At 47.1% G+C, this 23316-nt stretch overlaps 1 protein-coding gene across 1 annotated transcript in view; it reads right to left on the reverse strand.

The window, feature by feature from the left end:
* TMPRSS5 (transmembrane serine protease 5) overlaps positions 1-23316 on the reverse strand; it is a 212337-nt gene that overhangs the window by 15536 nt on the left and 173485 nt on the right. The window contains exons 11-12 of the mRNA XM_069614237.1: positions 16742-16884; positions 5041-5193 (exon numbers count right to left, since the gene is read on the reverse strand). Of these exons, the coding sequence (XP_069470338.1) occupies positions 5041-5193; positions 16742-16884 (296 nt within the window). The remainder of the gene's footprint in view (positions 1-5040; positions 5194-16741; positions 16885-23316) is intronic.

The raw sequence follows: 23316 nt of genomic DNA on the forward strand, positions 1-23316 counted from the left end.
AGGGGCATTGTCCACTACAACCAATATAGATCTGTTACCTGAAGAAGTTGGAGGGTCTAGCGGACCAACAATGTCAATCCCCACCCTCTCTATAGGCACTCCCATTAGTGGGAGAGGCACCAAAGGTGCCACATTCTTGGATCCACTTTCACGAGATAACTGGCAAGTGTGGCAATTCCCATCAAGGGCCAGTAAATGAACAATGATATCCTCTGAAAACTTAAGTGACCTGATAGGGGGGACTGCATGTGCTAACTGTGGGAATTTGGCTCTCAATTCTTGGGGTGCCACCAGTCTCCTGAGGTCCCTAGAATAGATTCCATAGGCTCACTGTAGAGTAGTCCACCCTTCAAGTATAGCCTACGCTCCCCAGGGTCTTTGCATTCACTCTGGGAAGCTGCTTGCTGCCATAGGCCTTCTAGAGATGAGTCCTCTGTCCCCTACTGAAGTCTGCCCTTGAGAGTCCAACTTCTGCAAGCAAAGTCTGCAGCTCAGTATGGTGTCTTGAATCCAGAACCTTCAGACAGGGTTGAATCTCCTCCACCTCCGACTCATCAGAAGATGGGTCTTCTGGGGATTCTTCTGTCACCAACTCAGCCTCAGCTGGTGGTGGGATCACAGGTGTGACCTTGTTTTTTTCTACAGGACTTTTCTTCTTTGAGGACGTTTTGGGGTTGGGGCCCTATCTTTCCTTTCTACAATGAGTGGCGCAGCATGTGTGTGAAAGACTCAATCTGGATTTCCTTTGGATACACTGTTTCCCCTTGGTCTCAGTTGGAAGGTCTCTCAACGTTGCCTCCCTTGCTTTCCTTGTCAGCTCCCTTCTCTTCTTAAGGGGGGCTTCGGGGTGCTGGAAACTACACCCAGGGCCTTCAAGTCATTGCCCAAGAGTACCCTACCTGGCACTTCAAACTGGTTTTAACTGACATATAGCTGGCGGTGTGGGACACATTTGGACTGGTCCTCCTGCTAACTTGATAAGGCCTTTGGGAGCCTTAGCAACTTCCTCAGGTTGAAAGAAAGTTTCATCTACCACAGTTATTCTGGGCCATGTGTCTCTAATGGCAGGGGTGTCCTGACCATTTACAAGTACATTTTCTTTATAATATTCTTTAGTGTTATCAGGAATGGAATTATAAACTCCAATGTTCTGTTGTTCCCAAAGACACTAAAGAAACTCTAGCCTGACCACTAAAGGGTTCTCCTGCTGGAGTGTGAAAGCTAGCCCCTGGCATTGGTATATCCACATCATATGTGAATGCTAAGATGACAGAGGGGATCCCCAAAGGTTTACCCTTACATCTGGGATCTCCTTTCACATGGTCAATAGACCCACACACCAAACATTTCCCAAATGTTTTATGGAATAGAGGTTTCTGATGACCTCCCTCTTGTTTGGGCCCAGAGGTTTCACTAGCCCTATAAGGTTGTTTAGGGGGATATTTACCCTTATGTTTGTGTCCCTCTTTTTGTGGGTGATTTTTGGAATGATCCTTCTCTTCCTTGTTATGTTTTTCCCATCCTCTTTCTTGTGAGGAGACCCAGAATCCTTGTGAGTAGCCCTGTTGGCTACCCCCATGTCAGCAGCTATAGCTAGCATCTTGGGGTCCAGCTCCTTAAAGTCAGAAAGTTGCTATCCCGGCTCTGGGGAACAGGCATCAAAAATACTTTCCAGCATGAATTGACCACTCATACCATCGTAAGTGCTCACTTTGTAGCCCTTAATCCACCCGTCTGCATTTTTCAGGCTTTCACACACTTAAGTGGGCCACATGGTACCATCTCTCTTCTTGTGGTCCCTAAACCTTTTTAGGTATTGAGAGGGGGTCTTTCCAAACCTGGCTATGAGAGCAGTTTTTACCAACTGGTAGTCTTGTCCATCAACAGCATCAAAGCCATTCTGGGCGAGCCTAGAGATTACCAATGGAACCAACTCACTTTCACATATGCCTTGCACTTTACATGTAAACTCAAATGTATCCAGCCAATCAGGAATATCAGTTTTAGCATCCTACAAATGCACCAAATCTTTGGGAAGACGAGGCTTCCTGTTCCTGGAAGTGTCAGACATAGGACTCTGAAACAGAGGTGGAATCGAGGGACAGCCTTTTTATGTGAAGGTCATGCTGCATCTCTCGCCCCAGCCCCCGCGTTGCAGTTCCTTTATTATTGATGCATCTCTCATCTCAGGCTGAATCTCCAGTTTCCTAAATTCAAACTGTATTTTCATTTTCTCTATTTCTAGACCCAGCTCAGCTGACATGTTAGCCATAGGTAGGGGTGAGGTCAGGATTTGGAGGTGGATTAACAATTACATTATCTTCCACATCATCTTCTCCTCCCTTTCTGGAATATGAGGGCGAAGGGTTAAACTTGCACCATCATTATTTTCCAGATCATTTCTGGGAGTAGGGGGTTAAAGGCCTACTCACAGATGTTTGGTAATACAACAAACTGAATTACATAAGCTTTTTTTCCTTTAGTACTAAGACACTGTTCTTTACACAATTATTTCAGTTTTTCAACAGTAAGAGGTATAAGAGATTCTGCCTTATAGTTTTCCATTGTGGAAATGGTTTAGTACATTACAGTACAATAGCCTTGAGGATGTTTCTTTGAAATGCAATACAACCAGTAGTCAATATAATCCAACCTACACAAATCTCGCCACCTGTAACACCAGTGTTAGGGGAGCTTTCCTAAAGTCCACTTTATAGGTAGATGTCATAAATCTATCGCAATGGTGTGCAGATCCCCGACTCTCGGCATCCGTCTGTACTACTCATGGAACCTTGGCAGAGTGGCAGAGCAGTCAGGCTTATCATAAGAGGAAGATGTGAGCCATAGGCAAGTACATTCAACCTCGTTAGTAATGCGCATCAAAGAAACACATACATTTATATTAAAATATAATTATATTTACACAAGAATCACTTTTAAATACTTACCACAATTAACCAAAACACTTAAATAATTTAGAATACTTTTCAAAGGCCACTGCTTAATTTTTAGTTCCTTGTGATTAAAATTGTTAGAGTTTGACAGTTCTACCGTATTATCGGTAATAACGCGAATTTGCGAATCTTAGGAGAAATACGGTAAGTACATTTACTCTGTAAACACACATAAGATAATGACTTTTAGGAAGGAAAATTGTTGGTGTAATACTAGCAGCAATTAAGGTTATATAGGCACTGTCTTCGCACAGCAAGGCTTTTAAAGTCCAAAACGCAACCCTAGCCAACAGCAGTTTGGAGAGGGCTCCAAGTCTTGACAAGCAGCAGAACAAAGAACTCCTGTGGCTATTTTGTAGTCTCCAAGATGCAACCAATGTTGGAGACCCTGTTTAAGGACTCGCTAAAGGGACACAAGCAGCGTCTTCGGTCAGAAGGGTTTGCCCTGGACACCTCTATGTGCACTACAATGCTCTGGAGCAACTTTACGGATTAAGGTAAGCAATACCTTTTCCCCCACAATACCTTTGGTTTGAAGAAATGTTCATGGCTGGATTCTCCTCGATGGGGAAGCACAGGATTCGACCTCTGGAGGATTCTTTGGTCTGGTGACAAAAGGCAGGACAATGGACGGGATCTCTCAGCAGCAGTCTTAAGGGAGGACCTCTGGCACGGATTTCAACAAATTCTCTGGTCACTCTGCGGTTTTGGCACCTTTTCTGCAGCACCAACAAAGGACAAGATTCACCCAGTCAATCTTCTTCAGTTCCTGTAGTCTTGCACTCTGAAGAGGGGATTTGGATGGATCGGATTGTGTCCCTGGAGGTGTAACTGTAGCTCAGCAAAGACTTGGACAGATTCAGCCTATCCACGACGATGCACTTCAATTGGGTCAGAGACCGCCTGGTATTGGGGTTCTGCAGCTCTGGAAGCACACAGGAGCTCAGGCGATGGCTCGGATTAAAGTTAGTCTTGGGACTGTTTGTTCCCACCAGTCAAAGGTAAGGAGTCACCCTCTTTGGAGTTCCTCTGTCGCATAGAAAACAGGGTCAAGACAGCAGTGGATGCTTCACAGTGTTGCAAAGGGTCTGCTGGCGTCTCTGGTAGTCTTCTTCGGTTACTTCAGTTTCCAGTGGTCGACTTGCCTTTTACCGCAGCAACCACATCTAATATACAGTTTCAGCGCTCACTCCTCTGTAATCTCTTACAGCAGTTTACAGAAAGGGGCAGGTGGCTGTCCAATCAGGGCAGCTGACCCCCCCAGTGGGAGCTGGTTCCATTCAGGCACTCAGGTAGACAAACTCCTCCCACACTTCCTGCCCAGACCTCCTCCTCCCAGAATGGTAGAAGGGCTAACAAAGTTAGTACTTAGGTGCCCCTATGGTGCATATCCAGGACTGTGAATACAGTCTGCGGTAACATATAGCACCATAGTTGGTAGAACAAGTCCGCTGCCACCAGCCATAACTGGAAGGCTGTCTATGTGACTAAAATGTTATAGAAGCAGGGAGAAGGGGGGTGACGGGCTACTACTGTGCCAATCTCTCAGAATAACATTTTAGGAGAGAGATATTAAGTATCCATAAGAACTGTATTTACTCTAGAATAAAGAAAATTATCTCTAGGGAGAACACAAAGGGTTCCCAGCAACACTGCCAATAAGGAGCTGTGTGCTTCAATAATAAAATACAGATGCCTCAGAGATATGGAGGAAAGTAAACTCTCTAGGACCGGTAAAACACAAAACAAAGTCCCAAAAGACAGAGCCCATCAGAATGAATGAGTGGAAAAAGGCTCACTCATTCAGGACTAAAGAAAAAGGTCCAGAAGTCTAGCAAAAAGTGCTGGGGTCTCACTAGGAGAGGGGGTGAAGTATCAAAATGATAAATCTCCCCAACACCAGGGTGCAATGTGCTTCCTAACACTATTGCTTGATAGTAAGTCACCAAGACTCTACCAAGAACAATGTCCAATGAGTGAAGTTAGCATCTTAATACTTTCATTAATTAATTGAATAAAGATGTGTTTTATTGCTCTTTTAGATTGAACTTCATGCTACAAATCACAATTTTTCCACGTCACATACCTCAATGATTTGATAGATCCAGTCCAGAAATTCAGCCACCTTCGTGTAGACGCCAGGACGGTTAGGCTCTGCACACCCCATACCCCAACTCACAATGCCAACTAAGCGCCATGTGTACTCATCCTGGCACACCAAGGGTCCTCCGCTGTCCCCCTGCATTGGGAAAAAAAGGATCCACAAACAGCAGTTCATTATCCACCATTGGACTGGGTATAATGTAATCAAACTATACCCATAACATCAGATTACGGTTTTTATAAAAGACACAATCTGGTACGAGGTTGTGACCACACCACTGTGCTTATTGCTGCCTCACTGAAGTTCTTTACACTCGTGCCCCTGGGCAGTGCCACTGTGCATGCACTAGGAAGCAAATAGCATTGGGAAGGTGGATGTAAGGTGGTGGGGGAGTAAGTACCGCACTGGAGCCTGGTGTTATGAACAGATCTTCAATTGCAAAGTGGCAACAAAAGAAAAGCAGCATCTGATCTCTGGGCAAAGCAGGTGTGCACTCTTGCAGCGACTACTTCCAGACTCCACCTAGCTCAACGAAGGGTGGGGGAGAAAGCAGGAGGGGTAAGATCGGAGGGGACGTAAGGGCGAGTTGCCTTTTGGTTTCTTTTGCAGTCTTGCAGATGAAGGTGCCAGCACCAGCAGGAGGGGCTGAAGGAAATTGGGTCGAGGTTACGGACTTCGTGTTGGCGGGCTGATGGGTTTCTGTAGAGTGCATCTGGTCTTTCCATCTAATGCCATTGCATCACATTTTTTCCATCTAAAAACTTTGCATTTTGATGCATTTTTTTGGGGGGGTAAAGGGTTAATTTTTGTTTAGGTGCATTATAAAGGGTTAATGAGTGTCGCGGGAGGGGGGACCTCCCCTCCCAAAAAAAGAAAAAAGTTTTTAGATGGAAAGAATTTGATGCAATGGCATTAGATAGAAAGACTATAAACCCTGTAGAGTATTCTTTACCAAGCGGTCCCCACAGCCAACGACGATGTGCATGTTCATGCTACCCTTTACTGTCCTACCTTGGTATCCACAATGGTCTGTCTAGACCTCTGCAATCCACACCTCTGCTTAGCAAACAAGTGAACTCTTCATTTTGACAACATTCTAGTAGTTTGATTACCGATTCTCCTGATCCGATCTTCCAATTCAAGTGGATGTTTGACATGCCCTGCTATCTTCACTCTCAGGTGGCTTCAAGAACATGCTGCATGGACATAGACCTGGCTCATTGGACTCAGTTTATTCCTATAGAACCTCAGAGGAGTGAAAGAGAGCACGCCTGAAGTGCTACGGCCAGTAGATATGCAGTCGAGGCCCAGCACCACAGGTCTACATTTTAATCTGAAGTCAATCCGGACTTCAAAGGGATCTCCTGAGTTCTCACTAAAGGGGGGCATTTGTATACATACAGGAATCACTGAGGACAATTGGTCTCACATACAATGCAATCCTACCGGACCCCCAAGCAGTGGCGGCTGGTGACTTTGAAAGGTGGTGGCTAAGTTTGTGGGTCCGAATTTGGTAGCGAGCGCAGTGAGCGAGCCCAACTCACACCGGGGTGGGGGGGGTTGTCCCCCCACGAGAAATCTTTTTTAAAATGGCTTCCAAAATGTCCAATTTACTGTCCAAACCCACAGAAATATGATATAAAAAGCATTAGGTGTTAAATACTGATACTGGTACATTATTCTTATGTGTGCAAGTGTGATGGTGTATTTTACAGCAGCTTGTATTTGAGAATTGATGGTACTATGTTGTATTGTACAAATATGAGGAAATGGCATATGAGGAGGGTCACAAAGTCTGTAGTTGTTGTTTTGTTATTTGCCCACCCATTGCCTGCTAATAGGCCATTCCCACACAGTTCCTGACACCCCCACCCCCTCCGCCCAAAACACCTCCTCACTGGAACACTGAGCTTGCCATCAAACTTTGCGCTAAAATGTGCCTGCCAGCAGTGCTTTTTCAAAGCAGTCAGAGTTAATGACTTAATTGGAGATGGAAACTCGCTACGGGTGTAATGAAAATGTCTTAACCAGGTCTGCCTCCAGTCCGGACTGTAAGCATGATTGGAGTGTCATATTGCTATGATACGATTTCTTCAAGTTTAGAGCATTTAGAGGCTACCCTTTGCACCTTTCTTTGGACCTGAATACTATAACCTGAGGGAGCAATACTGTCCTACCCCCAAACGCTGGAGTCCGACTCCAGCTGCTGGGTCTGTCAGAGGGATGTGCACTGTAATTGGATCAGAGTAGAGATGCAGAAAGTCATCTGTCCCTTCAGCACTGTCACAGGTGTCATCCCTTCGTACAGTTCCCACTGCAGGAGGGGCTGTGGCTCTTTTTGGGTTCTAGGCTAGCCCAATGCAAATGTCCACTTAGCACATGAAAATTGAAGTCTGTAGACGCATCTTGATGCCTGTATGCAAGGTAAAGAGCCGTGTCTTGTGTGAATCTCCTGGAAATGGGTTGAAATGTGAGCAGCGAGGGAAAGGAGAAATGTAGCCTGTGAAATTATTTTCTTTTTCCTTGTTCAAGATTTTAAAAGATTTGCTAATACCATAAATTCCTGCAAATTAATATTATTTAATATGGGTGTGTTGTCTGATGATATGTAATTAATAGTTGCGAACGTAGGGGAATCGGGAGCTTAGGAATAGCCGCCTAGAGCTCTGTGGGGAGGTGGATACACTGGTAGCTTCATCATGGTGGACGTGAAACAGTCCTAGATAAAAATGCATGCAAGCTACATAGGGAGGGCAAGTGCATGTTTTAGGACCTAGCTCCAGAATAGGGACAGATATGGCAAGCTAACTACAGGAATACAGTTTACTATATTGAATGTACTGTACTTCAGAGTGACAAGCAGTGTGGAACTGCAGAGGTCGAGACTGAATAATACCTTTGTTTAACCGAACATGCATTATTATTTATCTGTCAAGAAGAAGGAAACAGTTCAATTTCCCCTTCATGTCCCAATGTATAATAGAGGGACACTATTTCATTGTCTGGATATGGCCTTGGGCAGTTGTTCGCCAAGAGAGAGAAAGAAAGAGGAAGAGAGAGAGATCTGCCATTTTATAAAGAAGAACCCTTTAAATTGTTCTTTTTCCATTTTTCATGCTTCAGTCAGGCAATGCCAATGTACCTTATTTCAAACAAATGACCCTAAAGATCAGTGCTGTACCAGGGGATGCCTGGGCACCACACAGAGCATTGCTTGGTTTTCTGTCTCCGCCTGGCAATTATTCTAATACTCATGACTGGAGTCCGACACAAGGCATTGTTCTACATGTATTGCTCATGTGGTGCTGTATTATGCAGGGCTATGCCATTAATAAGATCACTAGCAAAAAACGTATTTTGGAAGGACATGCCAATCGCATGATAAATACATGTGCTGCGTCTCTATAATTGGAGAATTACGCTTGTGTGGACTCTGCTTTACCATTTGCAATTGCTAGAAAACGCCCTGTACCTGGGCGGTGATTTTGTAGGCTGTAAGAGGCACCTTCGGAGGAGATGAAGACAGAAAGAGAGATATTGCTTGAACTTTGAGCCATCCCGGCAGCTGCACTCTGTAATTTAAACATCACAGTCAAAATGGGAGCATGCTTTGCTTGGCCCCGGATGTGTGGATTTTTAGTGCCTTGTTGATTCGGAGGGGGGCTTGCAAATGGCACACTAGGACTGCATAGTGCTGCAGCCTGCTCCCAGGGCCGCACACTAGGCCATTACACCAGAAAGGCCAGAAATGTTAATATCCGTGCAACCTGATCTCAGTGCACACTAGTGCTGGAGCCCGCTCCCAGGGCTGCACACTAGGCCATTACACCAGAAAGGGCAGAAATGGTAATATCCGTGTGACCTGATCTCAGTGCACACTAGTGCTGCATGCTCACTTCCAGTGCTGCACACTAGGCCACTACACCAGAAATGATAATATCTGTGTGACCTGATCTCAGTGCACACTAGTGATGCAGCCTGCTCCCAGGGCTGCACACTAGGCCATTACACCAGAAAGGGCAGAAATCGTAATATCCGTGTGACCTGATCTCACTGGTGCATCAGCTGTAGGAGAGGGTGGTTAACAAAAACCAAACTTCGTGGGAGATGCAGTTCTGTGCCAAGTGATCTGTGTATTTCTCAGAATTCACTTGAGTTGACAAATTAATGCGACCGTGGACAACCACGGTCGCATTAATTTGTCAACTCTTCGAAAATGCAAAAGGTGAATGCATATGGCCACTTATAGCGCCAATGCCACCCATCATCCACGACACTAGGAGGCCCGCTGTGCACATTGAAAATGGACAGCAATTGCTAGACTAGTTCCTTCTATGTTGTAGTGACTGTCAGCAGAGACACGGTAAGGTTAGGTTTGAAATATTCAGCGTGAGTGACTTGTGTGAATGCCTAATTATTTACCGCTGAACACCAGTCTTTTCATAATGAGGCAAATTCCACCACCCACAACAGAATCGGTACCTGGCTCTTGCCCCAGCCCTTTTACGGGATAAAGTAACTTCCCACCCAGCATTGCTCTAGTTTCACTTTTCCCCAAAATTCATCTGCAGCCAAAGCCCTGCTGGCCAGGAAGTATGGGTGGTTGGAATGTGTACTGTGATGTGGAGTACAAGTGTATACAGCATGTAATCCAATCCAGGCATTCAGCCCATACATCTCATTCTTGTCCAACCCTTAAATGATTTAAAGCATAAACACACAGACGTCAGGACTAATCGGCACCTCCAAGAACAATTAATAAACTAAAAGTCAGCTGTCCACTGGACGCAATATCCTGCCCCAAAGGAATTATCCACCCTGACTGCATGTCCCCCTCTCAGTCGTGTCTCGTGCCGATGTCGCCTATTCCCCTGCTGCATCATGTCCACGACCACTCCTCTTAGAATGGAAGAGGAGGACATGATGCAGTCAGGGCCTACTACGGCATTGACATCGACACCGACAGCCATCACACCCAACCCCACCCACACATGAATGTCTTTGGCTGGCAAACGGCCAATGACATTCAGTAAATATCTGATGCTATGCCCAAGTCAGAGGCTTGCTGGTGGTGCGCTATTTGCACACAGATTATATACTGGCGGGGCCACCCCTCTAGCGCCCCGCCAGTCTCCTACATTGTGAGATGTAACGTAGAATACGTGGAGCTACGAGCTCCATGCATCTACAATACAAGTGAAGATGCGTAAAAATGGATGCGCCCCTGTGTTGTTGTAGGCCAGGTCCAGTCATCAACATTGCAGAGCGCACTGAGCCAGACCGTGCTCTGTAATATTAATGATTGGGCTTTGGGCCTCTCAGCAGTCAGTCACATTAATTATTTATGCTTTTTTTTTTTTTTTTGCTGCCACGGGGATGCAGCGCTGCAATCAAATTAATAAAAACAAAATAAATAAAATAAAAACACAACTTATTTAGTGTCTGCACTCTGCAGCACACTATGGGGGGGGGCAGTGCCCCCCAACCCCATGTGAGCGGCCGCCACTGCTAAACTGGTTTCACCAAAATGCCAGTCGAAGCAATAACACATCATGGTTATTTTTATCACAGATGCCCAAAACAATATACAATGTTTCAGTAAGAAACGGCAAGACTGGCAGCACCCAAATGCCAGTCTAGCCACTAACACCACATATCATGCCTGCTTAGCCTGGACATGGATGACCATTATGATTTATCACACAAACCCTGTGCACCCGTCCCCTGCCCCAACTCCCAAAATCAGCTTCTCAGTCGAGAATTATCGCCACATCCCTTTTGCTTGTCCCAGTGCCTATGTACGAGACTCCTTGCCTCAATTGTAAGTACAGGGATGAGGAAGAGTGGGGCTAGGAATAATGAAGATTACAGGTAACTAAGCCAGGCATTGCCTCCATGTCCCTCTACCTCATCCCACTACTTGTGTGTGAGTCAGAGGGCCGCATACACAAGTACTGGGATGAGGAAGAATAGAGCCAGGAGTAATGAAGATTACCAATAAGTAACCGAGTGATTAAACACAAGTAGTGGCACTACACCATTGAGCTGACTGGACTTCAGCACCCCCAAACCCCCCCCCTTTTGAAATGTTGGGCTATGTTGAGTTGATTCAACCTGGCTGACCTACAGAGCCGTCCCCAGACAGAAAAGGTATGTTTAATGGCACCTAGGTTTCACTGTTAACAAATGCCCAGCAATTACGAACATTAAACATTTTAATGTTAGTACCTGCATTCAAATGCATAATTCTTTAGGTAATTGTAATCTTGATGTGGGTTTAGTACTTGCATGCCAGGAAAGTGATTGGAAGGGTAGTGAGGGTAGAGGAGACTGCTTAATCTCACAGCAGTCCATAAATGGGTGCTTTCAGACTAAAAAGGAGAGAGTTAACTGCTTGTAACATCGACGCTGCACTAGAATAGTCTCATTAGAACGCATAAAGGAGTTAGATGCCCCACACAAATAGGTTTTCCCCTCCACCTGTGAAGTTAGCACCTCCCCCAACATTTGAAGGGTTAGCGTCCGCCCGAAATGTAGGTTTCATTGCGCCCCTGAATTCAAGCGCACATACACCATCACTATACACATGCGCCGAAACACCCAGCCACCCATACATTTAAGTGTGTACCCTTTCACCATACAGGCACACTTTCACCATACACTCACACACACACACACGTCAAGGGTTTGAGGGGAGCATTATTACTTCAAAAAAGAAGTGGTTTCTTTTAGAACTCATTCTGACTTCATAAATAAATTATTTCCGTTAAGGACTGAACAATAATGGAAATAAATTATGAATGCAGAGTGACATAAAAAAAGAAACAATTTCTTTTTGACGTAATAGAGCTTCCCCCACCCTATGACATGGAGGCCTCCAGCCTAGAGGCTTCCATGTCATGGGGCGGGGAGCCCTTGGACTTCAAAAAGAAATAGTTTCTTTTAGTCACTTTGCATTCATAAAAGAGATGATTGCTGTTCCGCTGTAACATAAATAATTTCTTTATGAAGGCAGAGTGACAAAACAAATATTTTCTTCCTTAATCCAAGGCCCCCCCTCCTCGCAAAACGTGTGTTGGGGGGTCCCCCAGACCGCAGGGACCCCAGTTACGACAGTGCATGGAGCCCCCTCCGATCCCTTTCCCCAAATGCCATGGCTGCTGTGCCTGTAACTGCTTGCTTCTTTCCATTGTGTGCACTATGCCAGGGTGACAGATTGCAGGTAGCTGGCTACTGGCCAGGTACACATCACACAATCACCAGTAGTGAACACTGCTGTGTGCTCACAACATACTGGGTGCTAGTCACGGAAAGGCAGCTCCCAAAGCGGTTACTACCAGGGAGTCCAGTTTCAGTTGCCCCCTTTCTTTCTGAAAAAACTCTGCCTTTCACGCCAAGAGCCCACTCTACAAGAGGCATTGGGGCCACGCTGGCTTTCATTGCAAATGTACCCCTTGACACTGTTTGCAAAGCAGCTACTTGGAGCTCTATTCACACTTTTACTCAGCACTACTGTATTGACACTCATTCCAAGACAGATACGGAAGTGGGACAAGCGGTTCTAAGACATTTATTAGCTCAAAACCCTTCTCATATCCCACCTCCTAACACTGCTCGCTAATCTATGCTCAGAATGTGATCTAAGCAGATTCCACAAGCCTCAGAAGGGATACATTACTCACTGTAATCATATTTCTGATGCTTGTATCTGCTTAGAATCGCATGCGACCCACCCTTCCTCCCCTCTGAGAAAAGGCACATGGATGCTTGTAGTCTTATCTATCTATCTGCTTGGATAATCTGTACTCGCGCTACTCCTCATGCTACCTCATGTCAGAAAAAATACAATCTGAGGGTCCTAGACGCGAGGGATCATGGGTACAGTGGAAGTCCTACTAGGGATAGTATTACTGGCATGCCCTGTGTCGACCCCCATTTTCGAGTTTTGAAAAACAAACTGTAATACTCCGCAGCTTCCACTAGATGTCAGCCTATACACAGCATGTGATCTAAGCAGATTCCACAAGCCTCAGAAATATATAAAAATAAATCGGTGGGTAAAGGGTCTTATGGTGGTTCTAATCATAGTTGGTGGCTTGGGGGGATTAAAGTGGATCAGAGCTCTAGATAAAAAATACCTAGGTGTTCTTGTTAAAGCCTCTGCTTCCTTTTCCTATCTGGCCAAGGTTATACCACCAATGGCCTGGAACAGATGGTTGGTAATTCTTAAGATTACTGACACAAATAGCTGCTCCATAGAGGCCAAGCTTCTGGCATTTAAATCATCTACTATAACAGGAATTCTATTCGCCCTGGAGGTCTTGCCTGAGACTGCAGTGAAATGGCTGCCTAAAATTGAAGCCAGAATCCTACAATCCCTCTTTGGCCTCCCTGGGTCTGTTCCTTTATAAGTGATTAGGTTACAGTTTCTACTGCAGTCACAGGTCACTTTGGTTGATCTTGTTCTGTAAATTCTGGGTAAAACTTAAATATGCGGGCCCGGTTGGGAGTACTTGTTGAGCTAGACACAGGCGCACGACAGGCGTTGTTCGCGAGTACGTGGTTTAAGGACCTTGAGAGAATGGTCAAATCCCATTGTATGGAGGTTGGCTTGGAATGCACTTCTCAACGAGAGGTGCTATTGTTTCTGCACAAGTTGGGTTAAAAAAAAAGCAGGGACCAGGAATGTGTGTAGTCTCTTGTACACTTGGCCACACTCTGCATGGTTTAGTTTTATTCTATACAACTAATCAATGGCGGTCCAATATTTTGCCTGTTTTAGCCAATGCAGGAGCACAGGTGGGCATTCCGAGAGAGAAGAGGGTTTGCCGCCTGTGTGGAGCAGAGGTAGAAACCATTTGACACATACTCACACAGTGGACTGCCCGGAGGGCGAATTACGAGAACGGTTACTCCAGGTTCTGATCATGAGATTCTGGCCAATGCTCTTTGGAGCGGAGTCGCTAGTGTGTTTAGCAGCGGCCTTTCACGTATGGCAGCGGGTCAAGATTCGACTCAAGGCCGTCAGGGAAGGATGAGGTGCGATTGGTTTGAAATGATTAAATGAACTCTTAATGTTGCTTTTTAGTAGGGATTTTAGGCTTCTTTTAACATGGTGGAAGGTACGTTGTTGTCATCTGTTATTCTGTGGATGCAGGATTTTATATTGTCATTTCTCTATAGATGTATTTTATGCATTAGTGTAAAAGTTATGCTGCAACCAGAAGCACTTAATGAACAAAATATTTAATAACGTCTTTAGTTCCACTGGGCATGTCTATTTGGCGCGCTGCTGCAAATAAATAAAACTTTTAAAAAATAGAATTCAGACTGAAACACATATTCCAACCATTCCACTGTGCAGACTCTGTATATTCGGTTTCTTTAAGGAGTGGGCCTTAGGGTACCCCCCCTCCTCCTAATGAAGGACCACTTTGTCTCCTTTAAGGAAAGGATCACGGTACACGTGTGACTGTTTCCAGAGAGCGGCCTCTTGATTAGAAATGTCCAGGTTGGCGAGTGAAGGCTTGGATAAAGGACGCATCTGCTCTGGGAAGTGTCAGAGGAGCCAGATGTTGTGTGAGCAGGCCTCTTAAATCCATATGAAATCCACTCACCCTCTCCTTCCCTCTCTCGCTCATCAATGCATTCCTTCTTCACTCACATCTCACTAACTTTGACGCACCAGTCCCTCCATCTTTCACCCTTTACTTCCTCTCACCAATCCATGACCTTTTCATTCACTGTCTCGCGCACAATACATTAATCTAATACGTACCCTCATCCATTACTCACCGTCACCCTCAGCAATCCATCCCTCACTGTCACACTCAGCAATCCATGCATGCATGACCATCACACCAAGCAATCCATCCATCCATCCATCCATCACACCCAGCAATCCATTCATGAATCCATCCCTCACCGTCACCCTCAGCAATCCATCCATGCATCCATTACTCACCGTCACACATAGCAATCCATGGATCTATCCTTTCATCCACCCACCCCTCACCATCAGCAATCCATGCATCCACTCCTCACTGTCACTCAGCAATCCATGCATCCACTCCTCACGGTCACACTCAACAATCAATCGATCCCTCCCTGTCACACTACAATCCATCCAACCCTCCCTCACCCACCATCCAGCAACCCATCCATGCATCTATCCACCCATTACTCACCCTCAGCAATCCATCCCTCACTGTCACTCAGCAATCCATCCATCACTCACCAATCCATGCATGACCATCACACACAGCAATCAATCCATCCATCCACCCATCACTCCATTCATGAATCCATTACTCACCGTCACAGCATCTATCAGTCCACCTCTCACTGTCACACTCAGCAATCCATGCATCTGTCGGTCCCCCACGTCAAACTCAATCCATGTCTCACCGTCACTCAGCAATCCATCCATCCATGCATGCATCCATCCATCACACCCAGCAATCCATCACTAAGCAAAACCCTCAGCAATCCATGCATCCATCCATCTATCCCTCACTATCACACCCAGCAATCCATTCATGCATCCATTACTCACCATCACACTCCATCCATGCATGCATCCATCAGTCCACCTCTCACTGTCACACTCAGCAATCCATCCATCCACTCTGTCATACTCAGCAATCCATGCATGTATCCATCTATCCGTCCTTCCGTTACCCACGTCACTCAGCAATCCATGCATCTGTCTGTCCTCCACATCACACTCAGCAATCCATCTAGCCATTTCTAACCATCACTCAATGTATGCATACATCCCCCACCGTCACTCAGCCATCAATCCATTACTCAACATCACACTCTGCAATCCATCCATTACTCATCACTCTGCAATCCATCCATCCCTCATCACTCCGCAATCCATCCATCGCTCACCATCACAGCAATCCATGCATGCATGCATCCATCCCTCACCGTCACACTCAGCATTCATCCATCCATCCCCTACCGTCACACTCAGCATTCATCCACCCATCCCTCACCGTCACACTCAGCAATCCATGCACGCATTCAACAATCACCCTCCAACCTTTGTCAGAAGTTTATCATCCATCCCTTACTTTATCAATAACCACTGCGCCCACTCCAACGCCAATCCAGCAACACACCCCCTCCCACTGACCATTTCACACATTCATTCAATTTCAAGGAGGAAATCTGACTTTCTCTTGACTCAAATTTGAAAACAACAAATACCATCTATTTTTACAAGTTGCACATGTCATACACACAGGTTTTGAATTTAGCAATGAATATGTGGAAAGTTTTGGATTAGATAATAAATCAGATTTACAATAAAAAGGCAAGTAAGGTAATCAATAACTAATTGGCAAATCAAATGGGATTTTGCAAGTTTAAGTCAAAACTAAATCCGACGACTAGGGCCAATGCGAAGCAAAACTAGGAGCTCATGAAATATTTTATGGCGGCATTGCCGCTTTGATGAAAACATCTTTATAATGTTAGTAGTAAATAAGCAGGGCTGGTTGCGCCAAACCGGTTGTCCGGGTGCAACACAAGTAAAGCATTCGAATGCAAGCACGACCTTAAACATCTCTGATCGGTGTCTGCAAAGACTGGGTACAGTAGGCGCTATAAAGATAGTCCTTATGCACGGAATGCATTCACCTTTCTCCAGAGGCCAACATGGGTCACGTCTTACCTGACAGGCGTCTATCCTGCCATCCAGGTATCCGGCGCAAAGCATCCTGGGAGTGATCTCGCCGTCATACATGCACGAGCTGTTGCATTTCTTGCTGCTGATCAGGGGCACAGAGGCTTCTTTCAGGGTCTCTGGCACCTGGGCTTCAAACACACAAATAAGACATGCATGGTTTAACACTGCTGGACGAGCGAGGGGTGCGTACCATTGAATGGGGTAATAACATGTTTCATTGCAGCGCTTAGAAACCATAGGACTCCAGCATAAAGCGCTAGGTAAGAAAACAAAGGAGTTTAAACAAGTCTAGCATTATATATAAACTGCACAGCAAATACAACGTTTAAAACGCTCATTATACAAGAAAAACTAGGGGCGAACTTGGGACATTGTAGGCACTAGTGTGCTATTAAGATTTGGTTTGAATACATGTTAGATGGCGTCGAAGAGGAATGAGGAGGTTAATAAAAGAATTTCTATTTCTGAAGATTTTTATTAGCCGACGGTGTTAATTTAATGCTTTTGTTGCACGGCTGTAAGATTGCGTGAACATTTATGAGAATGACACGTTATTTAGCTGTGACGTGGAAAATATACTTGAAAGAAAAACAAGAACAACATAGAAATAAAAAGAACTGAATTAGTATATACATGTTTGAAATTCGGTAATTCATTTTTGAATTGGATATCTTTCTATCCAAAGTTTGAGACAGAAACAGAAGTGGGTTTGGGAACCTTTCTCGTGAACGTATTTTGAAGTTCCATTTCCTCCAAGATCGGCTCAATGCATTAGGGATCTCACTGGGGCCATGACCAGGAGGAGAGCCATTTCAGCAAAGTCTGCACCAGTCCTTTCCCTTTTTTGTAAAGGTAGAATAGGCCATTACACGTGCACGACCGCCATCTAGTGGTTGCCTGGAAGCTAAGGTCCAGTTCAGAGCCACCGAGCATGGTGGCCAATCAAATTAGTAAAGAAATATTCATTCACGAGAAAAGCGTCCGAATTATAGGCCGTTGCCAGTTTCAATCATACCGGAATATACCCAAGACAGAGCTGTCAAGGATGCAGACAACGGCATGCACGCTTCACCTTCCGCGATCCTCAGTGTGGTGCAGTTCAACACCCTTGTTTTTGGAACACCATAAAAGTTATGGTGCGTTTTAAAAAAAAAAAAAAAAAAATATGACAAAAACACTTCCACCTGAAATGCCTGGATTACTGACCGGTAATCTAAATTACTCATAGTCCTACTCTTCCTCATCCCAGTACTAAATCATGAGGTGACCCACCTCCCACAGGAACCCCTTTAATATTTTTATTTTCTTTAGTCACTCTCCCCCTCCAGGCAGATTAGCCCACCTCCACCGAGCCACAACAGTAAATAGCACTGCCCGAAAAGGCCCATTCGACAACAGGGGCCGGTGAGGTGGGAAACTCGAACTGAGAAGAGGAAGGGTAGGCCTAGGAGTAATGAAGATTATCAGTGAGTAATGCAGGCATTCCCTCCACGTCCCTCTTCCTTGACCCAGTACTAAGTCATGCGGCATGTCAATTCCAGATGGAGTGGGCCGAGGACAAAAACACCACAGACCAGACTGTGATATGGAACCCGACCAACACCAATTTATTGAAGCACACAAGACAGTAGCAACAAAAAGCAATTCACAGAAGTGCCACACTCAAGACTACAGCCCCGAAAGCCCCAGCTTCCCTACGGCGGAGGTTCAAATGGTAGTGATGAATAAATGTGTTGGAGTCAGACCAGGTGGCGGCGTAACAAATCGCCTGGGTAAGAACGCCATGCGCCTCTGCCCAAGAGGAAGCCATCCCTCGTGTGGACCTACCCTGCACCACAGACGGGAGGGGAGAACCCATAAAAGAATAAGCCAAGGAAATGGCATCTCGCAAACCATCGACTGATCGTGGCTACAGACCCCCCCCCCACCCCGCCAGGGGCTGCGCCACTAAATGTGACAAACAGGCTGGAGGAGGACTTTCTGTGTTCCAAATAAACCAGGACAGCCCGCCTCACATCCAGTGTAGATCAGCGGACCTCCTTCGGGGAGGAGGGAGAGGGGAAAAAAGGAAGGACAATCTCATGCGAGACGTAAAACCTGGAAGCCACCTTAGGAAGGAAGGATGGGTGACACTTAAGAAACAAGGCATCAGGGGAGACAACCAGGTAGGGCACTTCATAGGAGAGGACAATCTCACCCAGCCGACGCGCTGAAGAGATAGCCACTAGGAAGACTGTTTTAAGGGTAAGGAATTTGAGATGGACCTCCAAGGGCCCAAAAGGAGGTGATTGTAGGGCCAGCCGAAGCAAAAGGGAGATCCCGGAAGGGCCAACCCACAATTAGAGACAGGTTTGGCCAACGAGAAACTCTTGAGAAACCTCCCTCCCCAGGAGTGACCACCCACATCAGGACCCCCCAAAGCAGCAGACGGCAGCCCACTGAGCCCACAGGGTGGTGACAGAGTGCCATGTTTAAACCCTCCTGGAAAAACTGCAAAACAGGAACCCCAGAACCCAAAGTAGAGGAACATCCCAGTGCCTGGTAACAGGACATGAAATGCCCCCACTGATGCTCATAGGCCTTCAAGGTGGAAGGATGCCTGTCCTGCTAAATGGAGGAAACCAACTCCACAGAGATGCCCATGGACACTAGGTGAACCCTCTTAGTTTCCAAGCCTCCCCAAGACCAGGTTCTTGGGTACCACCACCAGCGGGCAAAGCACAAGATCCAGACCCCCCCCCCCCACCAAGAGAGGAAGCATGGGATGTGAGGGTGCGGGGGGACTCCCAGGTCCAGTAGGAGGGGCAACCAACACCTGTGGGGCCAAAGAGGAGCAACCAGAATGACCTCCGACTGAGAATCCTTAATCTGGAGCAGAACCTTCTGTATGACGGGGGCGACACATACAGAAGCCCCACCGGCCACAGGAGTTCATGTCATCTGCACCCCCCGTTCCCCAGCAGTATTGTCTGATCGTAACAGGACTGCCTTCCCCTGTATCACCGGGGCAAAGGCCAGCAGAGCCCTGAAGGCCGCATCTAGCTCCCCCCAATGGGAAGACCTGGATACTTCCCTGCTGGACCACGGTACATGGTGGGTCTGGTCCAACAAAACAAGCCCCCCCACCCCAACAAGCTGGCCCTCAACAGGTTGGGCATATGGAGCCACCACTGGAGCTGGTCCCGGAGGGAGGGTGCAAACCAAAAGAGGTCATGGCTGGAATCCTAACCTCTGGCATTCCTCTGGGCAACCTTCCAGACCATCATTATTTGCCTGCCAAGCCATTACAAAAGGGGAAAGACCATATGCAAAAATCAGGCTTAGTCCTACCCCAAAATAGGCAGTCCAGCCCGAACAGTTTGGTCACATCCCTTCTGCACAAGAACACAAGCATCCCCAAACATGTTTTGGCCTCGTTGGGCCTTATCAGTGAGGAGTAGCTTGGGTCTCTATGTTCAGCAGGTACGGGACCCACGTCTGGGCATGAGGCTTCCTTCCAGAACCTGTGGATGTGGAGAAGCAGCGGATGAAGATGAAGCTTAGCCCAGGGGGACGAGGAACACACAGGACGCCATGAACACCTGTGCCTGAAGGAGGTCCCATGCCTGAGCCACGTCCTGAGAATGAAGAACCAGGCAGGCCTGCAACCGCTGAACCCTAGCGAGAGGAAGCATCACCAGGTCCCTCGCCGCCCAGAACCAGGCAACGATAAACGGAAGGTCCTGAGAGGGGTGCAGGTGATACTTCGATCAGTTGATGAGGAAGCCCATGGAACTCAGGAGGGCACAGGTAGCCTTCACATGTTGAAGCAGGAAGTCTATTGATCAGGCTTTCAGGAGCCAGTCTTCAAGATATGGAAAGACCTGAATACCCCAGAGGTGCAGAGTGGCTACGACCTGTCCCAGAACCTTGATGAAGACGCAGGGTGCAGATATGAGGCCAAATGACAAGGCCGAAAATAGATGCGATGCCTTCCCACAGCAAACTGCAGGAACCTCTGATGGGAAGACCAGATGGAATGTGAAAGTACGCATCTTGCAGATTCTAGGATACCAGGAAGTCCTGCACTAGCGAATAGCTCGCTGAAGGCATTCCATTTTGGAAATCCTGTACTCCCAGCGCTTAGTCGATTCACCCAGGCAGGTCCACCGGGTCCAGAAGAACTTCAGGTGACCCCTCGCTAGCCAGCCTGGCGTAGGACTTCTGTTGGTGCAGTGGGGAGACTCGACCAGAGCACCATTTCCTTCCTGTCACAGGATGACCCTGCACACTAGGGAGAGGTAGAGCCCACAGGGACAGAGCCCCTTGAAGCAGGAGCAGACTTCCTCTAACTGCCCTGCATGCTTGTCAGCCTTAAAAACCCTGTGCCCCTGGTCCTCAAGGGTATACCCAAACAACTTGTGACCCTCAAACAGACACTTCAATGCCGTAGACAGCTGCTGAGAGTACATCCACCAATCCCCGATTGAAGGTGCCTGCACCCAGCAATGATGGAACCCATGGACATAGCAGCGGCCGAACACCATTATAGGCTAGGTCCGACAAAAATGTCCTTCAAAGGGATTGTGTCCTCCGACGTATTACACATCTATGACATGTAATGTCCACAGCTATGCACTTCGTAAACTTTTCAGCAGAGGGCGTATTGCGTTGAGCCGATGTCCGTCGAGGGTCAACATCACTGGATGTTATATTTGGACGCACGGCGCCCGTTGCCTAAGTTCTGTTTTTTCCGACAGTGAACCTGTATAGCTTCGTGAAACTCGGCGAGCCTTGTGGATTCACCAATCTCTTATGATGTCTATTTCTTCAACCCCTCCGACATTAAGGTCCCGGTTCAAGACTTGCCTGGACTGCAAGTCCAAGATGTCGTTGACCGACCCGCACCGTATTTGCTTATGGTGCCTGGGTGAGTCGCACGACACAGACGACTGCTCTAAATGCCAGTCTCTAACAGCCAAGGCATTACGTGAAAGGAAGGGGAAGCTCCATGCAGGTAAGCCCTAGAAAACCCGTAAGTTTGGACCGAAGTCTAGGCTTTCCACCAACGACTCGAGGGGCAACTCTCTGCATCGGGAGGAAGCTCAAGGTTCTCGGTCCCGGAGTGGTTCCCGCCATTCCTCGCGGCACTCTCGGAAGCGCCAGCACCAGTTGCCTTCCCCGTCTTCTTCGGAGGATGGCGCCGTGTGTAAGGTAGCCTGACCCATGAAGTCCTCGACTCCGGAGGAGTCGGCGGCTTTTAAAAGAACAAATGTTGGCGATTTTCCAGTCACAAGGCACGGTTCCTGTTGCGCCTTCTCATGAAGCCTACAGAGAACACTCTCGAGCCGCGGCCAATAAGAATTTGTTGAAAAAGTACTGCCCATCTGTTAGCGACCCCAGCTATTTGTCTACTCACCCCACTCCGGAGAGTTTGGTGGTGCAGGTGGCTACAGCCACCTCGAGGCAGCAAGCGTACCCTACCATCCCTCCGGATAGGGACAACAAGCGCTTCGACGGATGGGCTCAAATGTCTTTTATTCAGGGAGCATGGCACTGATAGCTGTCAACTCCACATGTGCCTTGGCAAGATTTACACACACTGTGGAACTGTGCTTCCTTAGTTGCTGAGCATATTCCTGAGGGGGAGGAAAGGGATAGCTTCCTAGCCCTCGTGCATGATGGCAAGGATGCTATGTGTGAATCCCTTCAGTCGGGTTTGGATACGGCAGACTGTCAGCCGGTCCATGGCTGCGAGCCCCGTCCTGCGTGGGTTTGCGTGGTTGCGGAAGTCGGGGTTTGCTCCTGATGCACAAGCCCGTCTTCTGAACATGCCCTTTGATGGCGTTCATTTATTTGGCAGCAAGGCTGACGAGAGCCTTGAGAGGTTGCAGACCTCCAAAGCTGCAGCACAATCTTTGAGTGCTGCAGTACGTCAACCTCCATCTTTTTGTCCTAGGGGACAGCAATGGAGGGGAGGTTCCTTTAGTTTCTACTCCTCGTTTGGTAGATCGAGAGGAGCTGCCAATCAAAAGGGCCAATGTAAAAAGTACCCGTGGTGGACAAGGTACTCGGGGTGCCAAAGCCGTTTGGGCAGTTGCCTCTTTGTCCTCAGGCTCTGCCGCAGTCGTTCCAGCTCAGTCATGAGGCCATGTCCCATGGTTCGCTGGTTGGGGGCAGACTTGCGCAGCATCTTGGAGAATGACGTGCCATTACTTCAGATGTGTGGGTTCTGGATATCATAGCCCCCGTCTACTGCCTTCGCTTCCTTCAGTGGCCTCACAGCAATCCACTGGGGAAGCTCTTTGAAGCGTCCGGATCCGCTCCTTGCGCAGGAAATCCTATCCCTGCTGGAGAAAGGTGCCATAAAACTGGTGCCTGTAGCGGAGAGGAACAAGGGATGTTATTCCCCTTATTTTTGAGCCACAAGAAAGACGGGAGATTGAAGCCCATCATGGACTTGCGTTGGTTGAACAAGCTTCTATGGAAGAACAAGTTCAAGATGGTCACTCTTTCTCAAGTCCTCCAGGCCCTTCAACTTCAGGATTGGTTGGTGTCTCTGGACCTCAAGGATGCTTACT

The sequence above is a fragment of the Ambystoma mexicanum genome, chromosome 9 (assembly GCF_040938575.1).
Source record: "Ambystoma mexicanum isolate Mex_15411 chromosome 9, UKY_AmexF1_1, whole genome shotgun sequence".
Classification (NCBI taxonomy): domain Eukaryota; kingdom Metazoa; phylum Chordata; class Amphibia; order Caudata; family Ambystomatidae; genus Ambystoma; species Ambystoma mexicanum.